General features: G+C 49.6%; 1 protein-coding gene across 4 annotated transcripts in view; it reads left to right on the top strand.

The window, feature by feature from the left end:
• The window catches only part of ARHGEF6 (Rac/Cdc42 guanine nucleotide exchange factor 6), a 41,027-nt gene that overhangs the window by 11,630 nt on the left and 4,054 nt on the right, over positions 1-25,343 (top strand). For 3 of the 4 annotated variants that reach the window (XM_076346953.1, XM_076346956.1, XM_076346955.1), the window contains 16 exons: positions 2,936-3,063; positions 3,480-3,681; positions 6,323-6,393; positions 7,826-7,920; positions 9,494-9,589; positions 10,443-10,565; positions 11,883-12,021; positions 13,959-14,018; positions 16,170-16,316; positions 17,197-17,283; positions 18,297-18,375; positions 19,160-19,293; positions 19,590-19,715; positions 22,600-22,620; positions 23,422-23,515; positions 24,503-24,592. In XM_076346953.1, coding sequence (XP_076203068.1) covers positions 2,936-3,063; positions 3,480-3,681; positions 6,323-6,393; positions 7,826-7,920; positions 9,494-9,589; positions 10,443-10,565; positions 11,883-12,021; positions 13,959-14,018; positions 16,170-16,316; positions 17,197-17,283; positions 18,297-18,375; positions 19,160-19,293; positions 19,590-19,715; positions 22,600-22,620; positions 23,422-23,515; positions 24,503-24,592 — 1,692 coding nt within the window. The remainder of the gene's footprint in view (positions 1-2,935; positions 3,064-3,479; positions 3,682-6,322; positions 6,394-7,825; positions 7,921-9,493; positions 9,590-10,442; positions 10,566-11,882; positions 12,022-13,958; positions 14,019-16,169; positions 16,317-17,196; positions 17,284-18,296; positions 18,376-19,159; positions 19,294-19,589; positions 19,716-22,599; positions 22,621-23,421; positions 23,516-24,502; positions 24,593-25,343) is intronic. The other variant, XM_076346954.1, reaches the window with a different exon arrangement.

The following is a 25,343-nucleotide window of genomic DNA, read 5'->3' as shown; positions in this document are numbered from 1 at the left end:
GCCTGCGATATAATTAGCTGCTCAGGCAGAGAGCACCCTTGGGAAAAGTACAGGGTAAAATAAATACATGTCTAAAATGTTTGCTTTTTGGTGGCTTGGCCAAGTTCCTGAGAAGCAAGAGCCTGTGTCCTACAAACCGCCACTGCAGATGGTCTGGTTTGTCCGTCTCGCCAGAGGCCAAGGGCTGAATGGAGCATCAGGACAAGCCTGGTACCAGCTACTGCAGTTCCTGCTGTGGCCAGGGCTCCAGCATGCCTGCGCATCCTGACACCCGCAGAGCTGCTGCATCCCGACACCCTTGTCGGAGGCAGAGGGAAGTAGGTGACAGCTAAGGAAACGCCGTGGGAATGTGTTTCTGAGCATCCATTTGAAGTCCAAATCCTCGTGTCTTCGTGGATCTTGTTATGCAAATAACTAGAGGCATCGTTTGTAGCGGATAAACTCAGAGTTCAGCAGCTGTCCATCAAATAACAGCAATACAGAGCTTGATGCTTTTATCTGAAAGAGAGGGCAGGGGAGGAAAACCAGCTGTGCTGGATCAGGCGAGGCTCATCTGCCAAAAATAGTGTAGGAATGTGAGCAGAAAACCCAGCTATTTTAACCATAGTTTAAGCAACATATGGCAGCAGTGTTCCATGCCGGACCAGGCATAAAATAGGACGCTGTCATGATGCAATATAAATGATACACTTCCCTGCCAAACTGTCAAAGTCAGTTTTACATTTGTTTCTAGGTTGCTGTGGATATTTATAAAGGCTTTGGAAGATTGGGAGGGGCAGGGAGAAGCATAAAATCTACAGTAACCAAGTCATTTCCGTGGGACTGTTGCCGATGGCTTGAATAAGCGGAGAAGTCTGGACTCGCGGTTTACGCCCTCCCTTTTTAGAAGGAATCAGGGGATGAACATCTCATGCTGGCAGCCGACCACCCCTCCTAGCCTGTGAGTCGCCGGGAGCAGCCGAAACCGCTCCTGCTCAAATATCAGGATGCTTCAGAGAAAAAAACCCACTCTGTGTTTGCAAAGCGTGTTTTCCATGCGGAGGGGTTTTGCTGTTGCTGCAGCCCAGGGAGCTGGGAATTCACTGTGCGGTCATCAGGCAGTTGTGTAACGAGCAGGGCAAGAGAGAACACAGACTCACTGACAGCACACGAGATTTACTGTGAATGTTGTCCATCGCTGGAGCATGGACCGGGCTGACCGGGGCATGTGTATGGTATGGTTGGGGGTTTGTCAGGCAGCGGCGCCTGGAAGTCGTAGTCACGGACCTGGTCCCCATTGTGCAAGGCGCTGGAGAAAGACAAAGCAAGTCCATTCTCCAAGAGCTCACAGTTTGTGTTGCTCCAGGTCCAGTCTAAGGATGAGGTGGTTTTCTATTGAAACAAAAATCCTCTGGGGAGAATAAAAGCCCAGCTGAGTTCCTGTAATTCCCACCAAACTTCCCCTTCAGAATGATTTTTCCATGTTGACATTCAGACTGGAGGAGAATGGGGGCTCAGCAGTCTTAGAGTTTGTGTTTTCTGATTTCTGCACATGCTTGGTGGCTTGATCACCCTCTCCTCTTGCAGTGTTTTCTTTCAAAGAAGAACTCCAAACGTTATCCAGGGGACTTGCACGCCCAGCACAGTGATGCCTGCAGACCTCAGATTGCTCTTCTCAGTCCTCCTTTTGAGGTCTGTGGGCATGTTAGGTCCACACCGCAGGTGGAAAACAACAGCTCTGGGATACAGAAATGTTCTTAAATCTAAAAAGAAGCTACAAGGCAAATCTCAAAAGTACTTCACAGTTTACTGAAATGATAACATCTGCCATTGGTTCATTTGAGCACCATGGCACATAGAAAGGAGGTGATCTGAGGGTTGTCCCACGGTGTGGTATGAGATACAGTAGCAGAGAAGTACTGGGAATTACCGGGTGGCTTGAAACCCATGTTTTTACTGCTCTGCAGCATCCAAGCAGGATTCTGGGGCTGAGTGCTGCCAGGTCCTGCAGGAGCCGGGACTGCTCTTGATGACGAGGCCACTGACTCCATCTCAGCACAGGGCAGTTGTGACTAGGAAACCTTTTACCCCTGGGAAGTTTTTCAGTATTAATATAGAAACAAATCACTAATTGTCAAAAACAGATATGTGCCAGAGCAGCAGCATTATTTCCAGCATCAGGCAGGTGGTGTCAGGAATAAGCCCAGAGACTAGTTTGCAAAGCAAGGAGCTTCAAGCATGAGAAGGAGGCAACTCCAAGAGCTGCGGGGACGGTCTGAGCCTTTCCGTGGGCTGCCAGTCTCCTGGGGGTGACGTTCCTGTCCTTCCTCAGCGTGGTCTGAATGGTACCTCTCTCACATGGTAATGGCAATGATCCACGAACAGTAATCAAAATTGTGCCTAGCCTCTTTCAGCTGTATAATGAACCCAGAAGGACTTACCTAAATAGAGAAGCGATTGTGTTGACCAGCTGTTCAGCATTCTTCCCCTCTCAGCAGGGAAGCCCACAATGCAGCTGCGGAGGTGACCTAAGAGCGCTCACTTGCGAGCTAAACTTTGAAACACCTTCAACAGAGCTTACTCAGATCCCAGAAACGTTCCCAGTCGGGCAGCATTGGGCTGAGTGTTACTCTATTTTTCTACAGTTTTAAGGGGGATTTCAAAAATATGCTGCGATCGGATGTGTGGCTGCAGAGCTGGCATAACCTAGGAGTGCCTTGGGATGCAATTCGACTTCTTCCATCATGGAGGGGTTAACCCAGCCCAGCAAAACCATCCTCACTGTTGACTAGGAGTACCCACACTGGAGATGCAGTGCACTTGCTATTCTGCTCTGATAGATGCTCCTTCAACTGTTGTGCCCTGTTCTTGTTTTCTTTACTGGCTTTACTCTTTGCTTTGCTGTGATGCAGGTGGGCAGTTGGGTAAACCTCAGATGTTGTTTTTGCCTCACCAGATCAGCCATCAAAAGGGCCATGTTCACACCTATCGTCTCTTAGCTCTGCGGCTGGAGGTCCCCACACTGACTCCAACGGCACAGCGTCACAGTCAGCGAGGGTGTTAAGGAGGCAGTCCAAGCCTGTGGTATCCTTTATTTAACATCTCATCAAGGGTTTGATGGCTGTGGGGGTAGAGGGGTATGAGTGGTACCTCTGGGTCGAGCACGCCAGAGGGGCTTGTTCTCCCCCGATCTCCACATTGGCTTTGCTGCCCTGGCTGGAGAGAGTCTCATGGCTTCTCCAAACTGCGGTGCTCCTCTCTGTGACATGAGAAGAGCGATTCTTATCTGCCCTCCATTGCACTGTGAAACTAAATTAATGCTTGGGAGGGACCTTGTGGTCCTCTGGCAGGAGTGCTTACACAAAAGCAAGACATTATTGCTGTTATAACGAGCCGTACTGAAAAAACAGCTGTCACAACAAAGAAGAACAATAGCTTGTCCTAGTGGCTTCTGCTTTTTTGGCCTATTTACTGGTGTTTTTCCATGTTTCTTTCCTTAGGAGATGACCGAGAATGGCAGTCATCAGCTGGTGGTAAAGGCCAGGTTCAATTTTAAGCAGACCAATGAAGATGAACTCTCCGTTAACAAAGGAGACATTATTTATGTCACCCGGGTTGAAGAAGGGGGCTGGTGGGAAGGGACCTTGAATGGAAAAACAGGCTGGTTCCCAAGCAACTACGTCAGAGAAATCAAATCCACCGGTAAGCAAATTGCTTTCAAGGGCTGATTGAATGACAGCGGTGTAATGCAGTGTAGATCCTTGTGCCTTTGGGAAATTGCTGCTATTTATTAAGGACCGTTTGTGTCCTTAAAGCAGCAGGGCTAATGGAAGGATGAACAAGGCCAGAAGGGTAAAGCCTAGTCTTTCGCATGAGCTGTTTGAGAGCTGCTTTGCCCTCTTCCCAGCGCATCGTGCTTTTCTATTGCCCCCTCAAGCCCCAGCAGTGGGGGAGCGGGGACGTCGCCAGAGGACGAGGCCAGAGATGGCTGCGTGGTTCCCTTTTGTCCTGGGGAGCTGCCAGGTCATTCCGGTGTCTGAACACAGAATTAGCTTTTTGTTAGAGACCTCGGTCAGGCAATGTATTTGCGTTTCATCCTGCCATTTCTGGCAGTGGTGGAATGGATGCTCATGAACGCAGTGAGGAAACCAACAAAAACTATATGGCCGCAGGGAGCAGTCCCCTGGTTTTGTCTGTAGTGATGGCTGATTTCACAGAGTACATTTTCCCCCAGATGCATCTTCTGCTGAAATATTGAGAAAGGAGGAGGGAGGGGACGATCCACCTGATGACATCTGCCTTTATTGAGCTTTGTCTTGAGTGTCCTTAACATTTTCTGTGATGTGATTTTAACCAGATATGGGGTGGTGATGACACGAAGCATGCCCCTGGCTAACTGCCCTGTAAGTGTTACCCATCCGTTCAAGCAGCTCACCCCCTTGTGCTTCTGAGGCCATTGTGTGACAGTAAACTTGCTTTTTTACAACATCCAATTTTTAATTCCTTAATGTGCCTTGAGGGCTTACCTTAGACAGAGACCTGTTGTGTGCTCGGTGCTGGTTTTATGGCTTAGGATCAGCCCTGGCCTTAAATGCTGTGAGACATCAAGGGTGGTCTGCAAAGTGGCTGCAAAGTGTATAACCCCTGTTAGACATACTTGCTCCCACACTTGCAAGCAAAAAAAGCAAAGGAGGGAAGAATAAAATTAATGAGTGAGTGTTCAGAATTAGGCCAGTTTTTATTTAATTCTAAATGAAAAAATCATTGTTAGGATATCTCATCTCCTACTATTTCCCTCTGGGAAATGATGTCTGAGCTGGAGCAGGACGTTGCAGCAGAGATTGAAGGCTTGTCTGGCACAACCCCGGGATCACTAATTAAGTCAGCGAGTGGAGAAGAGAAATGTTTTTTAAAAAAGGAGAGCAAACTTCAGTCCCATGGGGAAAATCACATAGGAGCTGCATGAAATAATGGCACCTCATTGAAGCGAAGGATGAGTCTCCCATTGATCCTGATGTAGGAGCCCATCCAATTTTTTTATCTGCAGAGCTTTTCCCTCCAGATCCTCTCTCAGCACCCGTTTCACACGGGAGGAGGGTTCGTTCCCCGGGTCTCTGCTTGCTCAGGACACGTGGCTGTATTGCAAATGATGGATGCAGGGACCATCAGCTAACCCTCTCCTGCCCCAGGACCGCTGCCTGGGGGCTGCAGCCCGGGGGCATCCCTCACTGCCAGCCAGCGGGAGCTGCTTTCCTCGCCTCCGAAGTGTGAGACTTGTCACTCTAAATGGAGTTAGTTGTTTTTCAGCAGTGTCTGTACTTCCCCTGTGTCCTAAGCGTGCCCTTTGGGTGGAAATAACTAGCTGCGTAGAGCAAAGCTCCTCCGAGCCTTTAAATGAGGCACAGAGCTCCTGGCTGGAAGTGACAGGAAACTCTGCAAGGGCAATAATTAGACAATACATCAAGCTGCAGTTTCCAGGGGCTAAATTTATCAGTTTCAAGCTTCTCTCCTGCTATCAGTGTGAAAGTAATTGCCTTCTGTGAGTGATTGCAGGGAGAAAGGAGAGGCTGGCTGCTCCGCACGGCACAGAGGTGTTTCAGTACGAGGTGTGCAGCGTGGCCAGGGCTGGCGGTGCAGCCTTGCGCTGCTGACCTGTCCCAGTCCGGAGGGGTAACGGTGCCGCTGCGGTGCCGGGAGAGCTGGCAAAGCCATGCTGCTGGCAGGGAATGGGCTTCTCTAGGGAAGGAAAAATGGAGCAGAGACTTGCACGTGTGTGTGCGTGTGCATACCACGCTGGAGGCATCCGCAGGGATTTAGCAAATGCAGAAGATGAGAATTGACTTCCAGGTTTGTGTGAGCTTTTTATTCAAATCTACCTTCATTCAGAGAAGGATTTTGCATCACAAATGACAGTGGGGGTCGGGGTTCAGCATATTGATCGGTGTTGGCTTCAAGTGCCTTGTGAATCACCTGGAACAAATCGCTGTATCCAGCATTTCTGATAGACACCCAGTTTTAAAATTTTGTGGGCCGGGTGAAGCCACACTGTAGCTCCAAACAGTGCCAGACACTGGGCTGCTGCCAGGGATTTCAGAGCAAACCTGTAAGTTAGTTGACAGAGGCTGTGCTGTGCTTCTGGTGCAACTCGCTCGGCTGCCTTCGGCGTCATGCACGCCTTTGGTTTGCTCCAGGTTTTTCTGAAACAGGCAAAAAAACCCTGCAATTGAAGTTTTGTGTTCACAGCGGTGAAGTTATGTTTGCTGGACGTGATGTGGCAGTGACTTTTCCTGCTGGAATAATGAGAGCTGTGCACTGTAATTTATTGATGTATTTTTTTGTACAGATAAACCGCTCTCTCCCAAAGCATTAAAAGGACTTGAAAGCACTCAGCTGACAAAGAATTATTACCCTGTGGTAAGTTTTAAAGTGCTGATCATACATTTTAATGAGTAGCATATTATTAATCTTCTGAACTGGCTCCTTCCCTTAGAAATCATTGAAGCAATTTGTAACAATTGGGGATGCGACTCTGTATTTAAATGCTGCTGTTGCCATTTCCTTGGTTCAGGGCTGTCGAGACAATAAACCGCAAATGGAAGTTGCTGCAAGATGTCAAAAGGAGAGACTCAAAGTAGGCGACTGAGATAACATAGCAGAGGTGGCAGCTTTGAGATCAGTGTTGGGGAATAAGGCACAATGTCTCCGGTACAGTCCTTGCCATTGACTGCAGGCTATCTCCTGTTGAAAAGATGAGGAGATAATGTCACGGTGTGACGCAAGCTAAATTAGGGCTCTGGTCCATGATCCCTTTCTTGGGTTTGGCTGGAGATGTTACAGCCCGAGCTGCCTGCCCTGTGCCTGTGCCAGCAGCTGCAGCCCTCGGAGAAGGGGCAGCCGCCGCAGCTCACAGCCTGGCTTGTTACCTGGGCTTGGCTTTGGAGAAGGTCAGCATGCCAGGCTATCAACTGTGGCTGCAGAAGGGGTGGAGAAACATCACCACCTCTACCATCTTGCTACTGGAGCGATGATGTCGGGCAAAGGGGGGCAGGAACCTTCCTGCTGTGTCTAGGCTAGAGTGAGCCCTGTGGTATAAGAGAGTTAAAATGTCTGCATGTGAACGTCCCTGGCTCTCGGTGCCGGAGGTGAAACATGCTTAGACATTAGCATGTCTAAATATATTTCAAGCAAAGCAAAGCAGAAACAATATGTCCAGAGAGTTGGGAACCACCTCCACTGTCTCTAAAGCTCATCGCACTGAGAAACTTGAGTGCTAACTGGGAGTGTGCAGGCGGTGGGTTTGCCTACCCTGCTGCCGGAGACGAATTGGCTGCTGAGATGGATTAGCAGGACCAAACCCAACTCAGCATGTCCTTGAAGTGGCAAGTGAGCTGTGCCCTGGCTTGAGCTGCCACAGGAGCCGTCCTTGGTCTGGCCACTGTTGCATTTAAATTGTTGCCTGCCTTCGTGCAAACGGTGCTCCCAGGATGCATGCACAAATCATTTGTTTGCATACCTTGGCAGCCAGTTATGCATGCAGGGTTAGGCATGAGCCTCTCGGGGGTCAAATACTAAACTCGGGTCTGAACTGATGTTGTCTTCATGCTTTGCCAGAGAAGAAGGAGCAGCCCTTAACATCTGCTTTCCAGGCCTCCCCCAGTTTGCAAAGTAAAATCCCGAAATTGGACCCCCCAGGGCTTTCCTGAGCGTTCTGGGTTCTGCATTAACAAATGTAATTTATGGACTTAAAATACACTTCCATGCTTTTCCACACTTGGAAGCTGATGTCATGTTCCTTTGACTAGTCGCTAGTACTAAGATCTACTCAGTGCTCTGTCTCTCACCCTAGGTGTTGCAAAATATTCTGGAAACAGAACGAGATTATGCGAAGGAACTACAGTCACTTCTGGGAACTTACTTAAGACCCCTCCAGTCTTATGATAAGTAAGATATAAGGGCATCTGAGGTGGAGAGAACCCTGTAAAATCGATCATAGTTCATTACTTTCCTGCTTTGGAATGTTTAGGGACTGTTACTGCTCTTCTTGTAAAGCCTCACAGCTTCTCTGTGAACCAGAAAAAACCCCCATGTTGTACAGGTTTCTGCTCATTCCTATTCCTCAGCGGTCGTGCAGGCATTCGGCTGTGTTAGAGATGGGCATTTCCATCTGGTGGAGGGCTGGCTGTAACAACCCATCTGCAAGCTCGTGTGTGGCTCTCCTGGCATGCATGTTTGCTGGCAGTATGCCTTGCATGGCTTCTCCCCTTGTAATTTGCCTTGTTGTGACTTCTCAGCCCCAAGCGGCATCTCCTAGTCATCTCTTCATTTCGCGCACGACAACACGTATTCTCTGCGGTTAGATTGCCTCTTGCTAAATCCGAACTGCTGCTGAGCAAGAAGTGACTCCCCTGTCTCCCCATCTGTGCAGCCATCGGCTTTAAGTACCTCCATGCTCAGGAAGAGCATGCTGCCATCCCTTACGGCCTGAGCAATGCCAGGGAGACTGAGGGACTTTGTCAGGGCTTACCTGCGGAAATAAGCCGATGTGTTTTCCATCCGTGCCGGCGAGTGTGGTGCCAGAGGCAGCACATGCCGTCCTGTCCTTACCCAGGCAGTGACAGGCAGCGCACTGGTGCCTCTCAGCAGATTCCTGTTGATAGTTTCACCCTGCACAAAAGACCCAGTGCAGTTAACTTCACCTCCTGCTTATTGCTTCAGCTTTACACTTGTCTCTTCCGAATGGTGCTGGCTTGGCGACCCCGTCCATGCAGCTGCGTTTGGGGCCAGGGTCCCTCCGGCTGAGCACACTGCAGGAGGACCGGGCAGCCCCGGGGCATCGTGGGCAGAGGGCAGATGTTTAGATATTGTCCAGTTCGGAGAGATGGGAGAGTGGTGTCTTAAGGCCTTTGTATTTAAATCTCTCCTTCCTTCCTCCTATCTTCACGTGGGATATATTCAACTGTGAAAATTTCTCATGCTCTCAGCCTTGGCATTAAGCAAATGGCTTAAATGAGGGTGGTACGAGAGTGACTCTGAGGATTGCTCTGAGGATGACAGAAGCAGATGCATTAGTTTTGGCTAGGAAAAATCCAACCTTGCTCAAGGAACCAAGCAACCCCTACCCGAGGGGCTGCTCTGTAGGACCTTCCTCCTGTAGGGAAACCCACAGCATGAATCCCTGAAGACAAAGCTGTCTCTGTGTCTGCACACACCTCCCTCCCCACCCCTGGCTGAAATCCCATCTGTCTGTGTCTGTTAGACAGCTAAACGTCTGAGAAGATTAGTGTGATTAAGTGATTAAAATCCAATTAAGATAATCCTTGACAGCAGACATCTTCTCCGGGAGGCTGTGGTATGTAGCTCACAGATCATGGATTTTGTGTTTTCCCATGTCTGATGGTGTATCTGGGGAAAGAGGAGTTCTTGGGTCTTTTTGGAAGGACTGCTTACAGATACCATGGGGATACTCCTGAGAGCAACATCTCTTTGATGCTAATCAGCTATTTGACTCTTCTAGGCTCAGCGCCGTGGACATCGCGTCATTGCTGGGAAACGTGGAAGAAATCTCTGCATTTCAGCAAACACTGAACCAAGCCTTGGAAGAAGTTGCAAAGTAAGCTCGTGCCATAGCGCTGAGGGTATTAAGCTACTAAACTGCAACTAAAAATAATAGAAAGACACGTTCATTAATGTTCCTCCTGGCTGCTGTCTTAGACTTGTTAAATATAGAAGAAAATAACAGGATTGAAGAAAGGCAGCAGGTAGTGCTTTGGCAGGAGGGAAGGCAGAAGAAACTCTGACATTTCTACTGTTAAGGCATCTGCTGAACGAGAGTGTCACTAGACCTAACGTGAAAGTGTCACTAGACCAAAGATGCAGACACATGCAGGGTGGGAGATCTGGCAGGCATGAAGATGGGGATTGCCAGGGAGCAAACAGCAAATTATTAGAGGTAATAATTTCTCGCGGGGAGGCTGGCACACATGTTCAGCCTTAGCCCAGCCCCTCCTTTGGAAGGGCTGAAAAGGGATGGGGAAAAGACTGAATATTGGAAATGTATTCAGGCTGTGGCTTCCCTTTCTCTCTCCATCTCCTCTCTCATATTCATGGGCAGCCCAGACAGTGGGACCACCCCTCCATTGCACCCAGTGCTTTCCAGCACATCCTCATCAGCTGCAGTGGGCTACGGCATCCCAGCTGCAGCTCTGCTGGTGGGACAGGACGGGCTGATAATGGGTTGTTGTACTCGCTGTCTGCACCACAGAAACCCAGTCCCATCTGAGGACCTCCTTCTTCCTCCTTCCCAAGTGGCAGGCGTGGGTATTTTGCTCGGTGCTGCAGTTATGCGGTGACCTGGGAATGTCCCCATGCAGCGGGTGGTTCCTGGGCAGGTACCTGAGAGTGTCGTAGCTGCAGGGTGCAGATCAAGAGGCTTAACGTTGTGGCTGGTGTGTTGGCGTCTGTAGGCTCCCCGAGAACCAGCAGCGCGTGGGAGGCTGTTTCATGAACCTGATGCCCCAGTTCAGGTCCCTGTACCTGACGTACTGTGCTAACCACCCGTCCGCAGTCAACGTCCTCACGCAACACAGGTGAGTGATGGAAGAGGAGATTCAGACTGAAATCCCTCCTTTAAAAAGTTACTTTTATTATTAATACTTGGCCTGGCATGGCTTTTGACCTGAATTTTGACCATAGGGCAAGGGGAATAACATGGGATCCTGCTGCTGGGAAAACTGCTGGGGCTTTGGGCTCTTCAGCATAGCCTCTCAGCTCCAGCACGGAGACAAGTCATGCTGCTTGTCTTCAGAGCTGGTCTCACAGGTCCTGTCTGCACATACAGGACTCTTGGGTAAAACAGAGGCAACCTCAGCCCTTGCAGTAGCATCTCCTGTGATTCTTACTTGCTGAAGGACCCAGATGCTGTTTCAGACCCACTGCTGAAGTGCTCACACACCGGCAGATGGGATTGTGTTTCCCTGTGGCACCACGGTGTGGGGCACATCGTTGCAAAAGGAGGGCAGTCATCAAGTCACCCGGAATTACCCAATTTAATGATTGAGCTGCTGTTCAACCAAATGGTCGATTTGCACAGTCATTGGTAGATCGCGGTAATAACATCTTCCTTCAACATGTCCCACTTGAGTAGACACTTGAATCTGTGTGATGTCATGCTAAAGAGAATGCCAAGCCAAAAGACTACAACTGTGTCATCCCTAATGCAGTTTAGCGGTCCTCCCTGCAGTGATGGGAAAGCCAGGACCCCGCCTATACTGTTTAAGTCTTCCCATTCTGTAATGGGAACTCACCATATATTTACTTACCTGCTGAAATCCAGCTTTAATTCAGCCTAACGAAAAGCCTGGCTCCTGTAAATGACTCATTCATGTGGTTCCTCAGTCTGAACCCTTTTCTTCGATCAGTCAAAGAATCAGCTTTGACAAATGTGCTGACATGCACAAGCCATGTTTTCCAGAGCGATGTACGAGCTCACAACAGCAGCACAGCTCCCAGCAGGGTCACGGCACGTTGCTGCGGCATCCTCCAGCACAGCACCAGCCTCTGCAGCCCCCGCTGTCCACCAGACGCCGGGCCCTGTGCCACCTCGCTGTGCCAGGGGACCAGCTGCTGGCACCGATGTACCCCAGAGGCTGTGCACACCAACACCCGCCACCACGCAGCATCCTCCCCTGCGTCCCCGGGGAGCGGGGTCTTGCCTGGCTGGAAGCTCGCAGCTCCCTGCCTGCCCTGCCAGGTTTGCGGCAGGGGATGCTTGGAGGGGAGGCTGGGCTGCCTTTAAAAGGCGCAGCTCGGAGCAGAGCCCCAGCCATCAGGAGAGCGTGGGAGGCAGCAAAACACAGCCTTGAGTGGTGGCGAGCCCTCCTTCTTGTTGTTGTCTCTATTTATAGTGATGAGCTGGAGAAGTTCATGGAGAGCCAGGGTGCGGCCAACCCAGGCATTCTCATCTTAACCACGAGCCTTAGCAAACCCTTCCTGAGGCTGGATAAATATGTGACACTGCTGCAGGAGCTGGAGCGGCACATGGAGGTAGGTGGGATGTGGGACTGCTGGGCAGGCTGTGCCCCTTGATACTGCAAGAGCTGCCCCCCGAGCTGCAAGAGGTACCTCTGCCCGTTGGTATTTGAGCACCACGTTGCTAAAAGTACTTACCACCCATCCAAGGAGGTGTTCCACTTCTGTGGGACGTTATCTACCGTTCAGATTAAAAGTGGGAAAGCGGTGGAGTCTGGGGGATGTTGTGGGAAGGCATTGTCTGCTCTTCGCCCCAGCCCTTCCTCAAAGATGGGCCATTTCCAGCACAAGTAAAAGTAGAGGTCAGGGTCAGGCTACAGCTGGTATTTATTTGGACAGCGGGTAATAAATCAGTGTTTTTATTATCATTTTATGAGATTCCTATCCCCGGCTGCTTGCTCCTGCAGCTTGCAGGCACGTCCCCACCCCTCACCCGAGGCTTGTGCTCCTGGGTGGAGGCAGAGCCGCACAGGCAGACATTGATCTGGCAGCCGGTGCAGACACGGGGGCGGAGGAGCGAGTGCTGGGGAGCAGGGAGAGCAGTGAGGGGGGACAGAGACTTCCTCGGCAGGTGGCAGATCTGCTTTAGGACATTTCTCCCCCCGGGGACTGTAAAGATCTCTGCTGTTGGAGCTCTGCTACTTGCCTGCTGGTGCACTCCAGCCGCGGGGATGCAAACCTCAGGGGTGGTGCAAGGAGGTGAAGAAAACAGAAGTAACAGTCTATTTTTAACTAGGTTTGCTTTTTCCCTCTTCCAGTATTAATTACCTGTTAATTACTCAGCATGCTTAGCCATGATCATTCAAATCCACATCCCAGCCAGAGGATTAAAACCTCTGTGCTTGAGCCAGGGTTTTTTCTGCATAGGAGGGGCCATAAGAGCCTGCACTGTAGGCACACTACAGACCTGACCTGTCCTGCTCTCACCTGGCTTAGCTGAGCTGCAGGGACTGAGCTGAGCTTGGCTGCAGCCACCATGCCCGTACAGAGACAGCGTGCTCTTTGCAGGATGCTGTATGGGGTCAGCAGTGGATTCGGGGACGCACACATCAGCTATTTCTCTTAGTTTCTAAGCCAAGTGTGGGGGTTTTGTTGCATGAATCAGTAGGGTTGAGGTTTAAGCTGCGATGCCGTGGGAAGAGTATGGATGTATGCAGTATGGATGTATGCAATATAGATGTATGCAGTGTGGATATATGCCATAGCATTCCCTGCACTGCTGTGCAGCTGGAGACAGGGCAGGTATGTTCAGGGCAGCCCTCGTCCCGGATTCAGAGGTGAGCAATCCCAGGCAGCCTCTGACGGCCGCAGGGACAGCTCCATCACAACCTAGAGACCTTAGGATTTGCTTGGCATGAGGTCTGGATGGTGAAGAGCTTATGATGTAGGGCCTTAGATGCCCAGGAGGAGGTGCTGGGAGAGTACCAGAAGGCAGCTGCAGTCAGAGATAAGGGGCAGCATCCCATTTTCCCCTCCCTGGCTCAAGAGCTCTCTGCTCAGACGTGCCCTCCCTTAAACCCAGAGGTGAGGCTCCCATTGATGCTCATGGAAACTGCACCCTTGATGAGGCAATGGCTGGAATACCTTGCATGCCAATGGAAGCTTCCCTCCTGAAGGTGAAACCAGAAATCCACCCTGCACCTCTGCCTGTTTTGATTGATTTTCTTTGCAAGCCGAGTTTGTTCGAAGTAAAATCATACCTGCTCTTGCTCTGGCCACTTTACACTCATTAAATTGGTATGCATGAATTGCATAGCTGCGTGTCACATTGAACAGGGTGGTGAGGAAGATACCTGGGGGATTTTGGCCTGCTCCTGCAGCCCATGCTGCCTGAGCCCCACATCCCCCAGCACCCTGCGAGCTCTGCAGCCCTGGGTGCGCCAGGGCTGTGGGTGCTGCGCAGGGCAGCTGCTGCTGCTGGTGGCTGAGGGATTTTTCTCTCCCTTCGCTAGGAGGCGCATGCAGATCACGAAGAGGTTTTGAAAGCCATCACATCCTTCAAGTCCCTTGTGGTAGGTGGCAATTCTTAAAATAGAACACTCCATTTCAGAGCTGCATTTCACGAAGAGTGAGTCAAGCCTGACATTTGTCTCCTCATTAGAAAAAAAGGTCTTTTGGAATGGAAAAGATGGGTTATAAAGAATCTTAATTTCAAGTTTCAAGCCTAGAGCTGCCCCTCTGGCTGTGTGTTTCAGCAGTTACACGCTGGCTCTGTGGTCCCAGCAGCAGAAACGGAGGATCTCCGACTTTCTCCTCCGCTGCAGAAAGCCACGTGTGGGTAGTGGTGGCGGCGGGGTCCCTTTCATCTCCTTTTGCCTCCATACCCTAATCATTTGCCACCTGAAACTAGACCACCCCTTGCTTGTTCAGATGAGCTGTGAAAGGTTAACACGGCTGTCTGACTCAACCCCTCTGAGCCCGTTGAGCGACTCTTGGTTTTGTTGAGGTTTGCTCCCTGGGCATCAGGAGGCTTTGACCATATTGCAGGTAATGTGTGGCACCGGGTACCGTGGCCATCGGTGGGGAACAGAGCAAGCGGCAGCGAAGGGATGAGTCAGAGATAACAAACCTATTTCTGTGAGCTGTGTTACCTACACCCCTCAAACTCCTACTGCAATGAGATGAAAAAGAGGGGGAAAAGCCATCCACGTGCACAAAGGTTTTACCCGGCAAAGCTTTTTTCGGTTATTAAAAAAGCTATAATCTCTCTCGCTTTGTAGCCACCGAATACCTTTCACTATAACCACTCCAGATGTGGTCCAACTTCCTTCCTTAGCACAGCAGATGCAAGTTTTCGATGCTTAGCAGTGCAGATAAAAGATGGGGAGGAGAAAGTTCATAGAAAACAGGAAAGGGCGATTATGTTACATTTACTTAGAAACTCGGCTCCCTTTCCATTTTTTCTAGTAGATAATAGGGGAATAATTCAGTTCAATTACAAGGTGTCATTAATCTTTAGGAATGCTCGTAAGTCATGGACAGTGTTACTTGAAATGTGTACCTGGGCGCTGAGCAGTTTAATGTAATTACATTACGACTACAAAGGTTCGGTGCAGATTTGAGGTTAGATGGGTAGAGATGCCCCTTGCGACAGACACGTGGTCCCGTGGTAGGACCAGGGATGCTCCCAAGCAACGGCAGGGCAGGGACCGTGGAGCCGCATCGCATCTGCACAGACTGTGATGGATGCTGTGGATTTTATATGGATTTGCATCCTGGGAACACTGGATTTGGACACCCATCAAAGCAGACAACAGTTGTAAAACCAAAGGAAGCCCCCACAGTCTGGTTCAAAATTGTGTGTTTTCAGACTAGACCCAGTGCAGCCTCTCTCTTTGAAGATCTGAATAGTCAAAGAGTTTGTATGGAACTGAGCTGGAAAGGAGGAAAATCTCTGTCAGAAACAGGGGTTTGGAAAAAAAACAAGCAGCTGGTGAAAACTGAGCCTGGGTTTGGCTTTGCAGCAACTTTCCCCATTGGCAGAGGGGTCAGTTAAAGCAAGTTTTGCCTGGATTTGCGGGGCTGTCATTGCTCAGTCAGCATTGTCCTCTGCTTGCTGAAAGCTGCTGAAGGACTGGGCGCTCCGTGGAGCTCTACCAGTCCCCAGCTGCTGAGCATCAGTGCAATCTTTTCAATTATGGCACCTTCAAAAGCGTCTTTTTGTGCTACTCTACTGCGCCGCTGAAATATTGCACCAAGTCCTGCTTTTGGGTTTGCAAATTTTGGTTAGAAAATATCCACCCATCTGATTCGTGGGGGCTTTGCATTGCTGCAAGTATAACTCTCTGCTGTTTGGGCAAAATGGGCAAAGTCTCCCTAAGCAGCAGCAAAATTAGAGACTTTTAACTCTGTGTCTGTCTTGGTTTGGAAAATGTGACCCTGTACTCTCAGAGGTAGGACTGGTTTGGAAAGAAAAGTTTGCTCAGTGCAGTTCGCAATTTCTTTGACATTTTAACGTATTCATTACTTCATAAATTGCTAGGGTGTGATTTTTTTAACTAACTTTGTATAATAGAGCCAAAGCATGCTTTCCTGATCCCTTGACGTGACCAGCCCTGAGCCCACGTGGCTGTGGGAGCATTGCTGGTGAAACCATCTTCGTTGGGATGGTTTGGGTTTGCGCCAGCCCTTCGGCTAACGAAGCACCCCGCTGTGATTCCCAGTCACAATGCCAAGAGCTGAGGAAGAGGAAACAACTCGAACTGCAGATCCTTTCTGAATCCATCCAGCGCTGGGAAGGAGAGGACATAAAAACGATGGGAAACATCATCTACATGTCCCAGGTTATGGTACAGTGTGGGGGAAGTGAGGTGAGTGCGGTGGTCTTTCTCCTGGCTAAAGACATTGTGTCCAAATACCCCCTTGCTCACGGGTTCAGCGATGCAAGGCGGCAGCTACTCTCACCCCAGGCCAGCAAAGTGCTGACAAATAATGCTGATAAATAATTTTACCTGGACAAGAGCTGCTCAGTGTGCACATCTTTGGAGTCAGGCACTGCATCACGCCCCGGGAGCTTAGCTTCAGGCCTTTGGTGACACACTTTTCAAGCAAAAGAAGCCTCTCAGTGTCATATAGCACATTATTTTCCCTCCTTCCCCCCTGTGACTTACTCAGAAATGAGAGTGACTTGAAAGTGTGCATTAGCATAACCATTTTGCCACGTCCTGTGCACAGCGCGGCGGCTGCTGTGACGTCCCCCTCCAGAGCTGACTGCGCTTTGGAAATAACTGGAGGGATTCCTGTGCTACTGGTCCTAAAGCATTGCACCAGTGCTTGCCACAGACCTTCGCCAGTGGTGTTAAAGCCATGCATACTGCATGTTTGGTGTTATCACTGAATTGCTTGCTTGCTGTAGCAACTTTTCCTTGGGAAGGGAAGACCTGTAAAACAAAGCCCTGTAGAGTCTAGTCCCAGAGTCTTGTTTGGGATGTGAGATGCTGGGAGACATAAAGTCTTGGTCTTCTGAGGCACTCTGAAATGATTGGAAGAGAATTAGCAGGATGCAGACAAAAACGTATGCAGGAAAAACTAGTACAGGAATGAGATGCTGTGAAGAAAAAAAGCCAAAATAATTGGTTTGGGGGTGATCTCTCGCAGGCTGTGATTCCAGCTGCAACAGGTTCAGTTTGCTGGAGGAAAGTGCTTGTGATGCATTGCAGACTGGACTAACCTAAATTCTTATCCCCGCAGGAGAAAGAAGAGCGATATTTCTTGTTGTTTTCAAACGTTTTGCTGATGCTGTCTGCAAGCCCACGGATGAGTGGGTTCATCTATCAGGTAGACATGCTTAATTTGAAGTCGCAAGCCGTTAGGTGTGAAAAAGGAAATCAGATAGCTCTTATCAAATTCAAATCCTCTGTTTCCTTAAACCTCTCTGTTGTGATGCAAATGCCCCAGGCTGGGAACCAGGGCTTGGTTTTACCATGCCTGCCAGGACTCTTAGTGCCTTTGTCCTGCCAACTGGTTAAACACCATTTGGTAAGTGTGAATGCTGTGAAATTAGGAAAAAAAAACCCCAAACCTCGCAGCATGTTGTCCTACATGCTGTTCTCAAGAATTGTGTGTGTGTGTGTGTAAGGAGTCCTGACCCAGCTGTAGGGTTTTGCCCCACATGAGCAGCCAGCTGGCTCTCAGGGTTGGGCCATCTCTGGAAAACGCTTCACTACTATAAAGCCCGCTGTAAAAAGCCCAAAATTTCCACTCCATGAGGCACCCCAAAACACTGCATTTCTTGTGTTTTACCATTTGAATGGCTGCAATCAGGCTGTTGGGAGCTTGGCTTTTCTCCAGTTGCCTGAAACCATCAGTACCCTCCAGGAAAAGGATGCTGTCCTGTTGATGTGTTGTTTGTCTTATGCAAGGGTGATGAGGGGGACGGGAAAGATTTGGGAAGGATTTGGCTGGGTTTTTCGTTTTTACCCACCAGCAGGAGTAGGGTGAGCAGGCAGTTCAGCATGCCAAACAGAGGGACAGGGAAGGCTTTCAGAAAAACCGGGGGAAGTTCATCCTCCTGACTTGGTTGTAAAAAGGGTTTGCACCTAGTGAAGGAAAAGGACGGCAGATGAGCCGGAGGTGACTCAGCTCTCATGGGAGCCCCTTCTCAGGGGTTCGACCTAGTTGTGCAGGGAAATCTGGATCCATACATTAGAGGAGACTCTTCCTGCAGTCTGAAGCCTTCACAGATTAGTTTTTAATGGCATTTCCCAAAGAGAAAGGAATCAGCAGAAACCAGCAGAACAGCGCCTGCTGGGAAGCAGATGCAGACATTGACTCCTCCTCAATTCTCCTAGGGAAAGCTGCCTTTGACGGGAATGACGCTGACAAAGCTGGAAGATGCTGAAGGGAATGAGCACATGTTTGAAATCGCAGGTCAGTGTGGCCCCTGCCTGGGGACATCCTCCCAGTCCAAACAGCAGCTGCCACTGGAGGTACTGGTCCTCCTCCTCCCCCCACCCACTGTGCCACGCTCTTCTTTTTGCTCTTTTACCATGTGTTAGAAGTCTCAGTTCCTGAGCATCTCCCTCCTGGTTGAGGCAACCTCCTCCCAGGGCCCTTGAGCTCTGTCTCTGGGCTGCTTTCGGAGACCATAGTGTTTCGTATGGGACAAATCTCCTGCTAGGGCTGGTTGTGGCCCCTGTGGCATTGCTCTGTGCCGTGCGTGCCCTGTCTGCATCCAGGGTCCATCCCGTGCAGCTGTGAGTGCCTTGTTTATTGACAGATTAATGTCTCTGGTCATCAGGTAGCTTTCCTAATGTTCCTCCCAATTTTCCCCTTCAGTTTATCTCATTACTTGCAGCTATACATGGTTGTCATGCTCAGTGACTTGGCTGCAGTGCAGCTATTTGTGCTGGTGGTATTTGGCGTCAGGGTCCTATTAATCATGGAAATGTTGCATTTGCTTGCTTTTAACTTTAAATAATTCCTCACACATTCATCTTGCCAGTTCCCTTAGCTTTTCTGTGCTGCTCCCACTCTGGTTGGCACTGGGTGCCCGGAGCACGACGGGCAGTCGCATCTTTGCACTGGCCTTTTGTAGTCACTGGACTTTGTCAGCCGAGGAGCCATTTGCTGCTGTGCTGAGTTGAGCTCACCCTGTGTTTCCTCCTGGGTCTCTACCGCATACTAAAGACGGTTATTTAATGCTCTGCCGCAGGGAACATGATGGAGCGGATCACTGTGTCCTGCAGCACCAGCCAGGACTTGCACGAATGGCTTGACCACTTGCAAAGGCTGACCAAAGGGACATGCAACACCGTATCCAAAACGCAGTCCTGGAGCGCTCATTCGGTAAGCGTCTCACCTCCCCAGCCTCTCTGCTGCCCAGGGTTCCTCAGCGCTGCCTGATCTCTCTGTTTCAGCAACGCACCTTGATACTGAGGTAATGTGTACAGCTGTAAGACACAGCCTGCAGTTTTGCTTGTAACCATGTCGTGCTTGTACCATTTTACATGTATCCTGCCCTATTTTTGTTGCAACCTAGATGTCCCAAAGGAGTTCACAGTGAACTCTCGTCCATCCCCCTCTGCTTCTCTACGTTGTTTGGTGGCTAACAGTCTTCATTTGCTTCTCATCTATTTTCTCAGACATTTAGTTCAGCCGGACAGATCCGTGGGCCTCTGGAACCCCCCAAAATCCTCAAGCCCTGGAGCTTGAGCTGCCTCCGTCCTGCTCCTCCACTCAGACCATCGGCAGCACTGAGTTACAAAGAGGTAATCATCCCGTGTGCCTGCAGAGGACCGTGGTTTCATGGCAATCCCTAGTGCTTGTGTCCGGGGTTCTTATCCCATAGTGAGGGCACAGAAGCTTAGGTTAGTGGGGATGTTGAGAGACATGACTCTGCCCCAGTCCTGCGATGGATGCTTGTCGCTGCGGCTGGCTTTGTGCTACAAGTGAAGCACGAGCACATGTGTTTGCAGGCTCAGCCCCGTTCCCGATGTTTGCTGTCGGCTGCTGTAGCCAGTGCCCTCAGCTGCTGGATGTCACCGGTCCTGCGGTGGGGTGTCCCACAGCCTTGTGTGTCCCATTGGTGTTGTGGTGGAGCTGCCTCCCCTCCTCCTCCTCCTCCTGCCTTGGTCTGAGCCGTGGGTGGGAGCTGGGCTCCCTGCCGGGACATACTGTGTCAAGAGGAGCCGTAGCAGTGGCTCAGCGTTGCCCTGACCGGCGCTGCAGGATCGAGCAGCAATACTGCACCAAGAGGAAGAGGAAAAAGGCCTGTTGATATTTCTCGTGTCTTCCACCCTGTGTTTTGGTGGCTGGAGCAGGGCTCCCTGCAGCAGCTGTGGGGCTCAACCCTCCTTCGCCGCCCACCCGAGTGTTTTACACACCCGTAGCCTGCTGGGAGGCAGCAGCCCGAGGGATCGCTTCCCCCACAGAAACCCCAAGCCTGGGAGGTAGGAGGCGGCGTGGGGAAACCCAAAATACAACCCAGCTCTGATTCTCACCCCCTGCTGTAACTGCAGTGCTCTCCTTCCCTACCTCACATTAAACTTTTGGGATTACTCACCAGTAACTCGGGTAACGTTCCTCTTACTGAATGAGCACTCCGGTTCTGAGTCAGCCACCCTTCTTGGTACAGCAGCCCTGGGAGCGTCACTGCTCGGGCTCCCAGTGCGGACAGGGACGAGGAGGGGGCTGGCACCCCCCCCAGCTCCCCAGCACTCAGGGATGAAGAGCCCAGCAGCCGGGGGGGCTGTGGGTCCGCTATTCCAGGTAGAGATTTTAGGTAGCCTCATGGCATTTTGTTACATTTATTTCTTAAAATTTGTAAAACAACACATTTCAGTTCGGGAATTAAATTGTTCAAAAACCAACCAAGCAGACTGGAAACGACCCTTAATCTTTGCATGGTCCAAATCCCTAATGTAGGTTAAACCATTTCTTGCTTGTGTGGTGAATTAAAATATAGGAAGAGGCTTGAATTATAGGAGAAATTTTTCTGCGTGAAAGTGCAAGGCTGATATTTGTTTATAAGGTAGGCCAAAACCACAGATTGAGTGATATCATTAATACCACAGTCCTTTGCAGTTTCTCAGTTGTCCTCTGCTGCACACAGCAGGAGTTAAACTCTCTGCATCGAAACCAGGCCAGAGGCTTTTGCCACAGCAGCCGAGCAGGCGGGGAGCCCCAAGGGGTGGGATGCTGCTGCAGGTGGGATGGTAGCGTGCAAGGTGTCAAAGGACCAAAAATGTGGTTTGCATGGGAACGGGCTGTGCTGGCCACACTGATGGAAACCCAAAAGCCAACGGGTCTACCAGAGCTGGAGTGGAGCTGGGCAGGCACAGTCTGGTACCCAGTCAGTCAGCCTGAGCCTGTGGGGCAGCTCCCCTCCCAGGGGAGGGACTCGTGGACACGAGCCTGCGATGACAAATGTGAAATAAGTTCAGTTGTTGGCCCAAGCAGGTCTGCATCTGCCTCGTCCCTCTGTCTGGGGTGCTCAATCACTAAGCAGAAGTCCTATTTCACTGTATTCTTATTTTTATTTTTTAATTTAAAGTAGGGCACAAAATAAACTATGCTAACAGCTCGGTGCAAGTCACCTTCCTATAATGAAGATATAATGAAGGAATACAAATTTCAAAGGTTATTTGCAGGGAAGGGAGTGGGGGAGTTTGATTAAAAGATTAGAGATTTTCAGACATCCATTGTGCATTTCCTTGTACCTAGCTGTGCTCAGGAAACCCCAGAACCTGCTTGCGTACTGCACAGCACCCTTGTTTTTTCCATTGAAATTGGGTCATTTTTCCTGTTCTGTTGCCAGTAATCATTTGAAATGACAGAGCAGGTGCTGTGGGTAAAGCGGTGTGTCCGGATTCAGGTTAGCAAAGTGAAAAAGATTTACAGATTATGTCTTTTTTTTTTTTTTTTTTAAGCGGCCTGCTTTACATTAGGTGAAAGGTTTATAATGTTGGGATTCAGGACTTTGATGGCCAGACCTGCAGGAGAGCCGCGTGGCTCCCTGTGCCGAGCATCCCAGGGATGGGACCCTCCACGGGGTGTGCAGGGAGCTCCCTGTCCTGCCAGCAGAGCTGGCATCAGCTGCGCTGATGCCTGACGCTGTCAGGTCTCCAGTGAGGATGGCAGATCCCCTTTGAGAAGATGCAGTTCTGGGAGATTGTCACCAGGGTGGGCAGAGCATCCCATCATCCTGGCAGGGTTGGGTTGAAGACTGCAGGACTAGTGTTGAGCATGGGGCCAGACCCCAAGCTGCTCCCCGGGGCTCGGATGGAGCCGGGCGCCTGGGGTGGCTGCAGCACTGGCTAGCGTCAATGGGTCCTGCCTTTTTAAGCACCGTTTTAGACAGCCAACATCTGCAGAAACCTACTACTAACCGAGGAAGCATGTTCTCTATTTTGATGTGTTTAGAGTGTATTAATGCCCACTTACCATGCGTTTCACATGTAATTTTTTCAGTTTTGCATGACACCGTGCTCCTTTGCATGTTGATAGAGCTCTAAAACCAGTACGGAGGGTGTGCCACATTAATCACAAGACTAACATTTAAATGTGTTTTAGAATTGTGGATTTAATGGACTTGGTCAATACAATCATCAATCTCTCACACTCATCTTCTCTTTCTTTGCATATTCATTGTAGAGGATGTCTTATATCTTAAAGGTAAGGGTAGATACATCTCTTTGGCTTATCGTGGCAAAGAATGCTTGTTCCTGTTCACCCTTCTTGTGCTTGCATGACCCTAATTTTGCCTGGCTGTATTGGTAAGTTATCGTGAGAGCCAGTGGCGACTGGCAAATATGTTTTGAGATAAGTCTCAAGAAGGATTTAGTATTATGGTACTTAAACTTCCTGGCATGCCTCTTCTCCTGCTTAAAATCCATCTTGCATGTAACCTACTAATGCACTAATTCTCTCCATATCAGCAAGACTTGTAACTCTGTGAAGGAGATAAAAGCTTGTGTTTCTTACTTGTGGAGTCATAGCAAACACTAACTTTGTGTGTATTTGTTTGTTCTCTGTGTATGTGTGTGTGGGATTTATACTCTCAAACAAATCATTTGGAAACAATGTCATTTGCCAACTGTTTTATATTAGAAGTCAAATTGAGTCAAGGAAATAAACAACATTATAGGGTTTCTTAATAAAGACCACAGAGTTGGTGGGGAGACTAAAAGTGCTGTGAATGTGTTTGAATTCTTTGGCTAAAGGGTTGAATTCGCTAAAGGAGCTTGTCCTGTCCCAGACTTGCAGGTGCAATTCCCACTGCTGTGCCAGGGAGCAGTGGGCCACAACTAGCGCATGGGAAAAGCAAAAAACATCATTTTCCCCAACTTTGTCATTGTCTGCTTTATAGTTCTCTAATGTGTTGTGCGAAACGTGGATAGCTGCATTCAGCTGTGCTGCTCTGCTGTTTGAGCTGCCTTTGGTTCTGGTTAAACACAAGAGTCTGTTTCTCTATAGGATTCCAGCAAAAGTCCAAAAACAATGAAGAAGTTTCTTCCAAAAAGGAAAACTGAGAGAAAACCATCCGATGAAGAGTTTGTTATTCGGAAAAGTAAGTGGTGTATTTTTCTCTTCTTTTTGGAGGTTTCTGCATGCTCGGTGATCTCCACGGGACTTTGAGAACAGCCTTTCTTACAGCGCAGGATGCGACAGGATGCTCACGTTGTGAGCAAGCCTACGTGCTGCTGAGCACGGGAGGCTTCTGGAAGCGCACTGGTCCTCGGCCTCTGACAGATCCCCTCCCAGTCACAACTACCAGGCATGCTACCACCCTCCTCGTGGTTGCTAGCACAAGATCATGTGGTTGTGGGTGGTCTTGTTCTGCCTACGAAGCCAAGGAACTACTTCAAAATAGTTAAAAGCTGCAGTAAAACTGCACATCAACAGTCATCAAAATATATCTGAGAGCTGGGACAAACCCTCACCTGACCATGCCAGCAGGTCCTGGAACAGTTTCCATGGGGGACCAAGGAACAAAAAAAGACCCCATCCCTGCAGGGGTGTTCACCTGCAAAGAGGGATGTTCTGACAGCTCCCTGAAGTCCACTTGGGATGCTCCTCAGGGTTTTACATGAAAGGCCATGTCACCTGGCAGTGAGCTGCTACGGTGTACAGCCTGAAGGTCAGTTGTCTCCCTCGAGAAGACAGCGCTGAGCTAGGGCTGGAAATGAAGACTTCACGTTTCCAAGTCCTGCTCTGATGCACCTGTACCGGACCCCTCCTAGCAGGGCTGCTCTGCCTACCCATCTCCCGGTGTTCCCTGCACCCAAAGTCAGGCATCACCCCCCCGAGTTTTGCTGAGGTGAGCAGCTGGAAGTGCATTTTCGTACCGGTTAATCATGGTGCTCAATGCCACATTATGTTGCAAAGGCCAGAAAGTATAAAGGACCTCAGAAAGGAATTAGGCAAAGTCCCAGAGACAGTGTCAGCCAAGGAAACAACACGTTCTTCTCTTAAGGGACTTGGGAGCAAAGGCTGGGAGAGATGAAGCCAGAGCACTTTGTTTTTTGTGATAGCTGTTGTCTGCAATATTTTACAGGTACGGCTGCGCTGGAAGAAGATGCTCAGATCCTGAAGGTGATTGAGGCATACTGTACCGGGGCAGGCTTCCAGCAAGCTCTCAGCTCAGGTGGGCACACAACCAGATTATTTACTTCTTACTCTGCCTGCAACACTGATAACCCCTCTGGGAAAAAACAGATGGTTGCATCATACAGCAACGAGACTCATGCTAGGAAACTGTGTGGTGTTCAATCTTCAAGATAAGGGAGCTTCATCTACCTAGTGGTTTAGTTGCCATTGTTTTTCTTCTAAACACAGAGAATGAAGCAGGTAGGAGGGCAGATGAGACACAGCTATTTCACCAGCACTTGTTAGGAATTAAGCAAACCTAGTCAGTGCCTTGTGGCTGTCAGCACTGAAAACCTGATGGTAATCTCAGGTTGCATATAGCTTTAGAAAGGAAGCATGAATATTATCTCTCAATCAGCTGCGTGTTTAAGAACAAGTTGTTTCATAAGTACCTATCTAACATCTTCAACTCTGGAAATATAACTATTTATCATTGCTGGTGAGATGTCAAATTAAATCACTGAACTATCAAATAATGGTACGTTTAAAAAAGGGAGGCCGTGGTACTTAAGAGAGCTCTTGAGCCTAATGGAGTTATTTCATTTATAAGTCATGATGTAGCTTTAGATGCAGTGAGCACTCTTGAAAACTTTCCACTTGCTGCTTTAGCTCTAGGGTAGCGGTACGTATAAGCTCGTATTTAACTGTGGCAGATAGCCGGCGGCTGCTCAAGCCCCCGTGTCCCCAGCCTGCCCCAGGCTTGCAGAGGAGCAGGGAGAACGAGGCTGCTGTCTCCAGAGCGGCGTGGG

This window comes from Aptenodytes patagonicus, chromosome 9 (assembly GCF_965638725.1).
Source record: "Aptenodytes patagonicus chromosome 9, bAptPat1.pri.cur, whole genome shotgun sequence".
In the NCBI taxonomy this organism is placed as follows: domain Eukaryota; kingdom Metazoa; phylum Chordata; class Aves; order Sphenisciformes; family Spheniscidae; genus Aptenodytes; species Aptenodytes patagonicus.
This window is presented reverse-complemented; position numbering and strand designations above follow the sequence as displayed.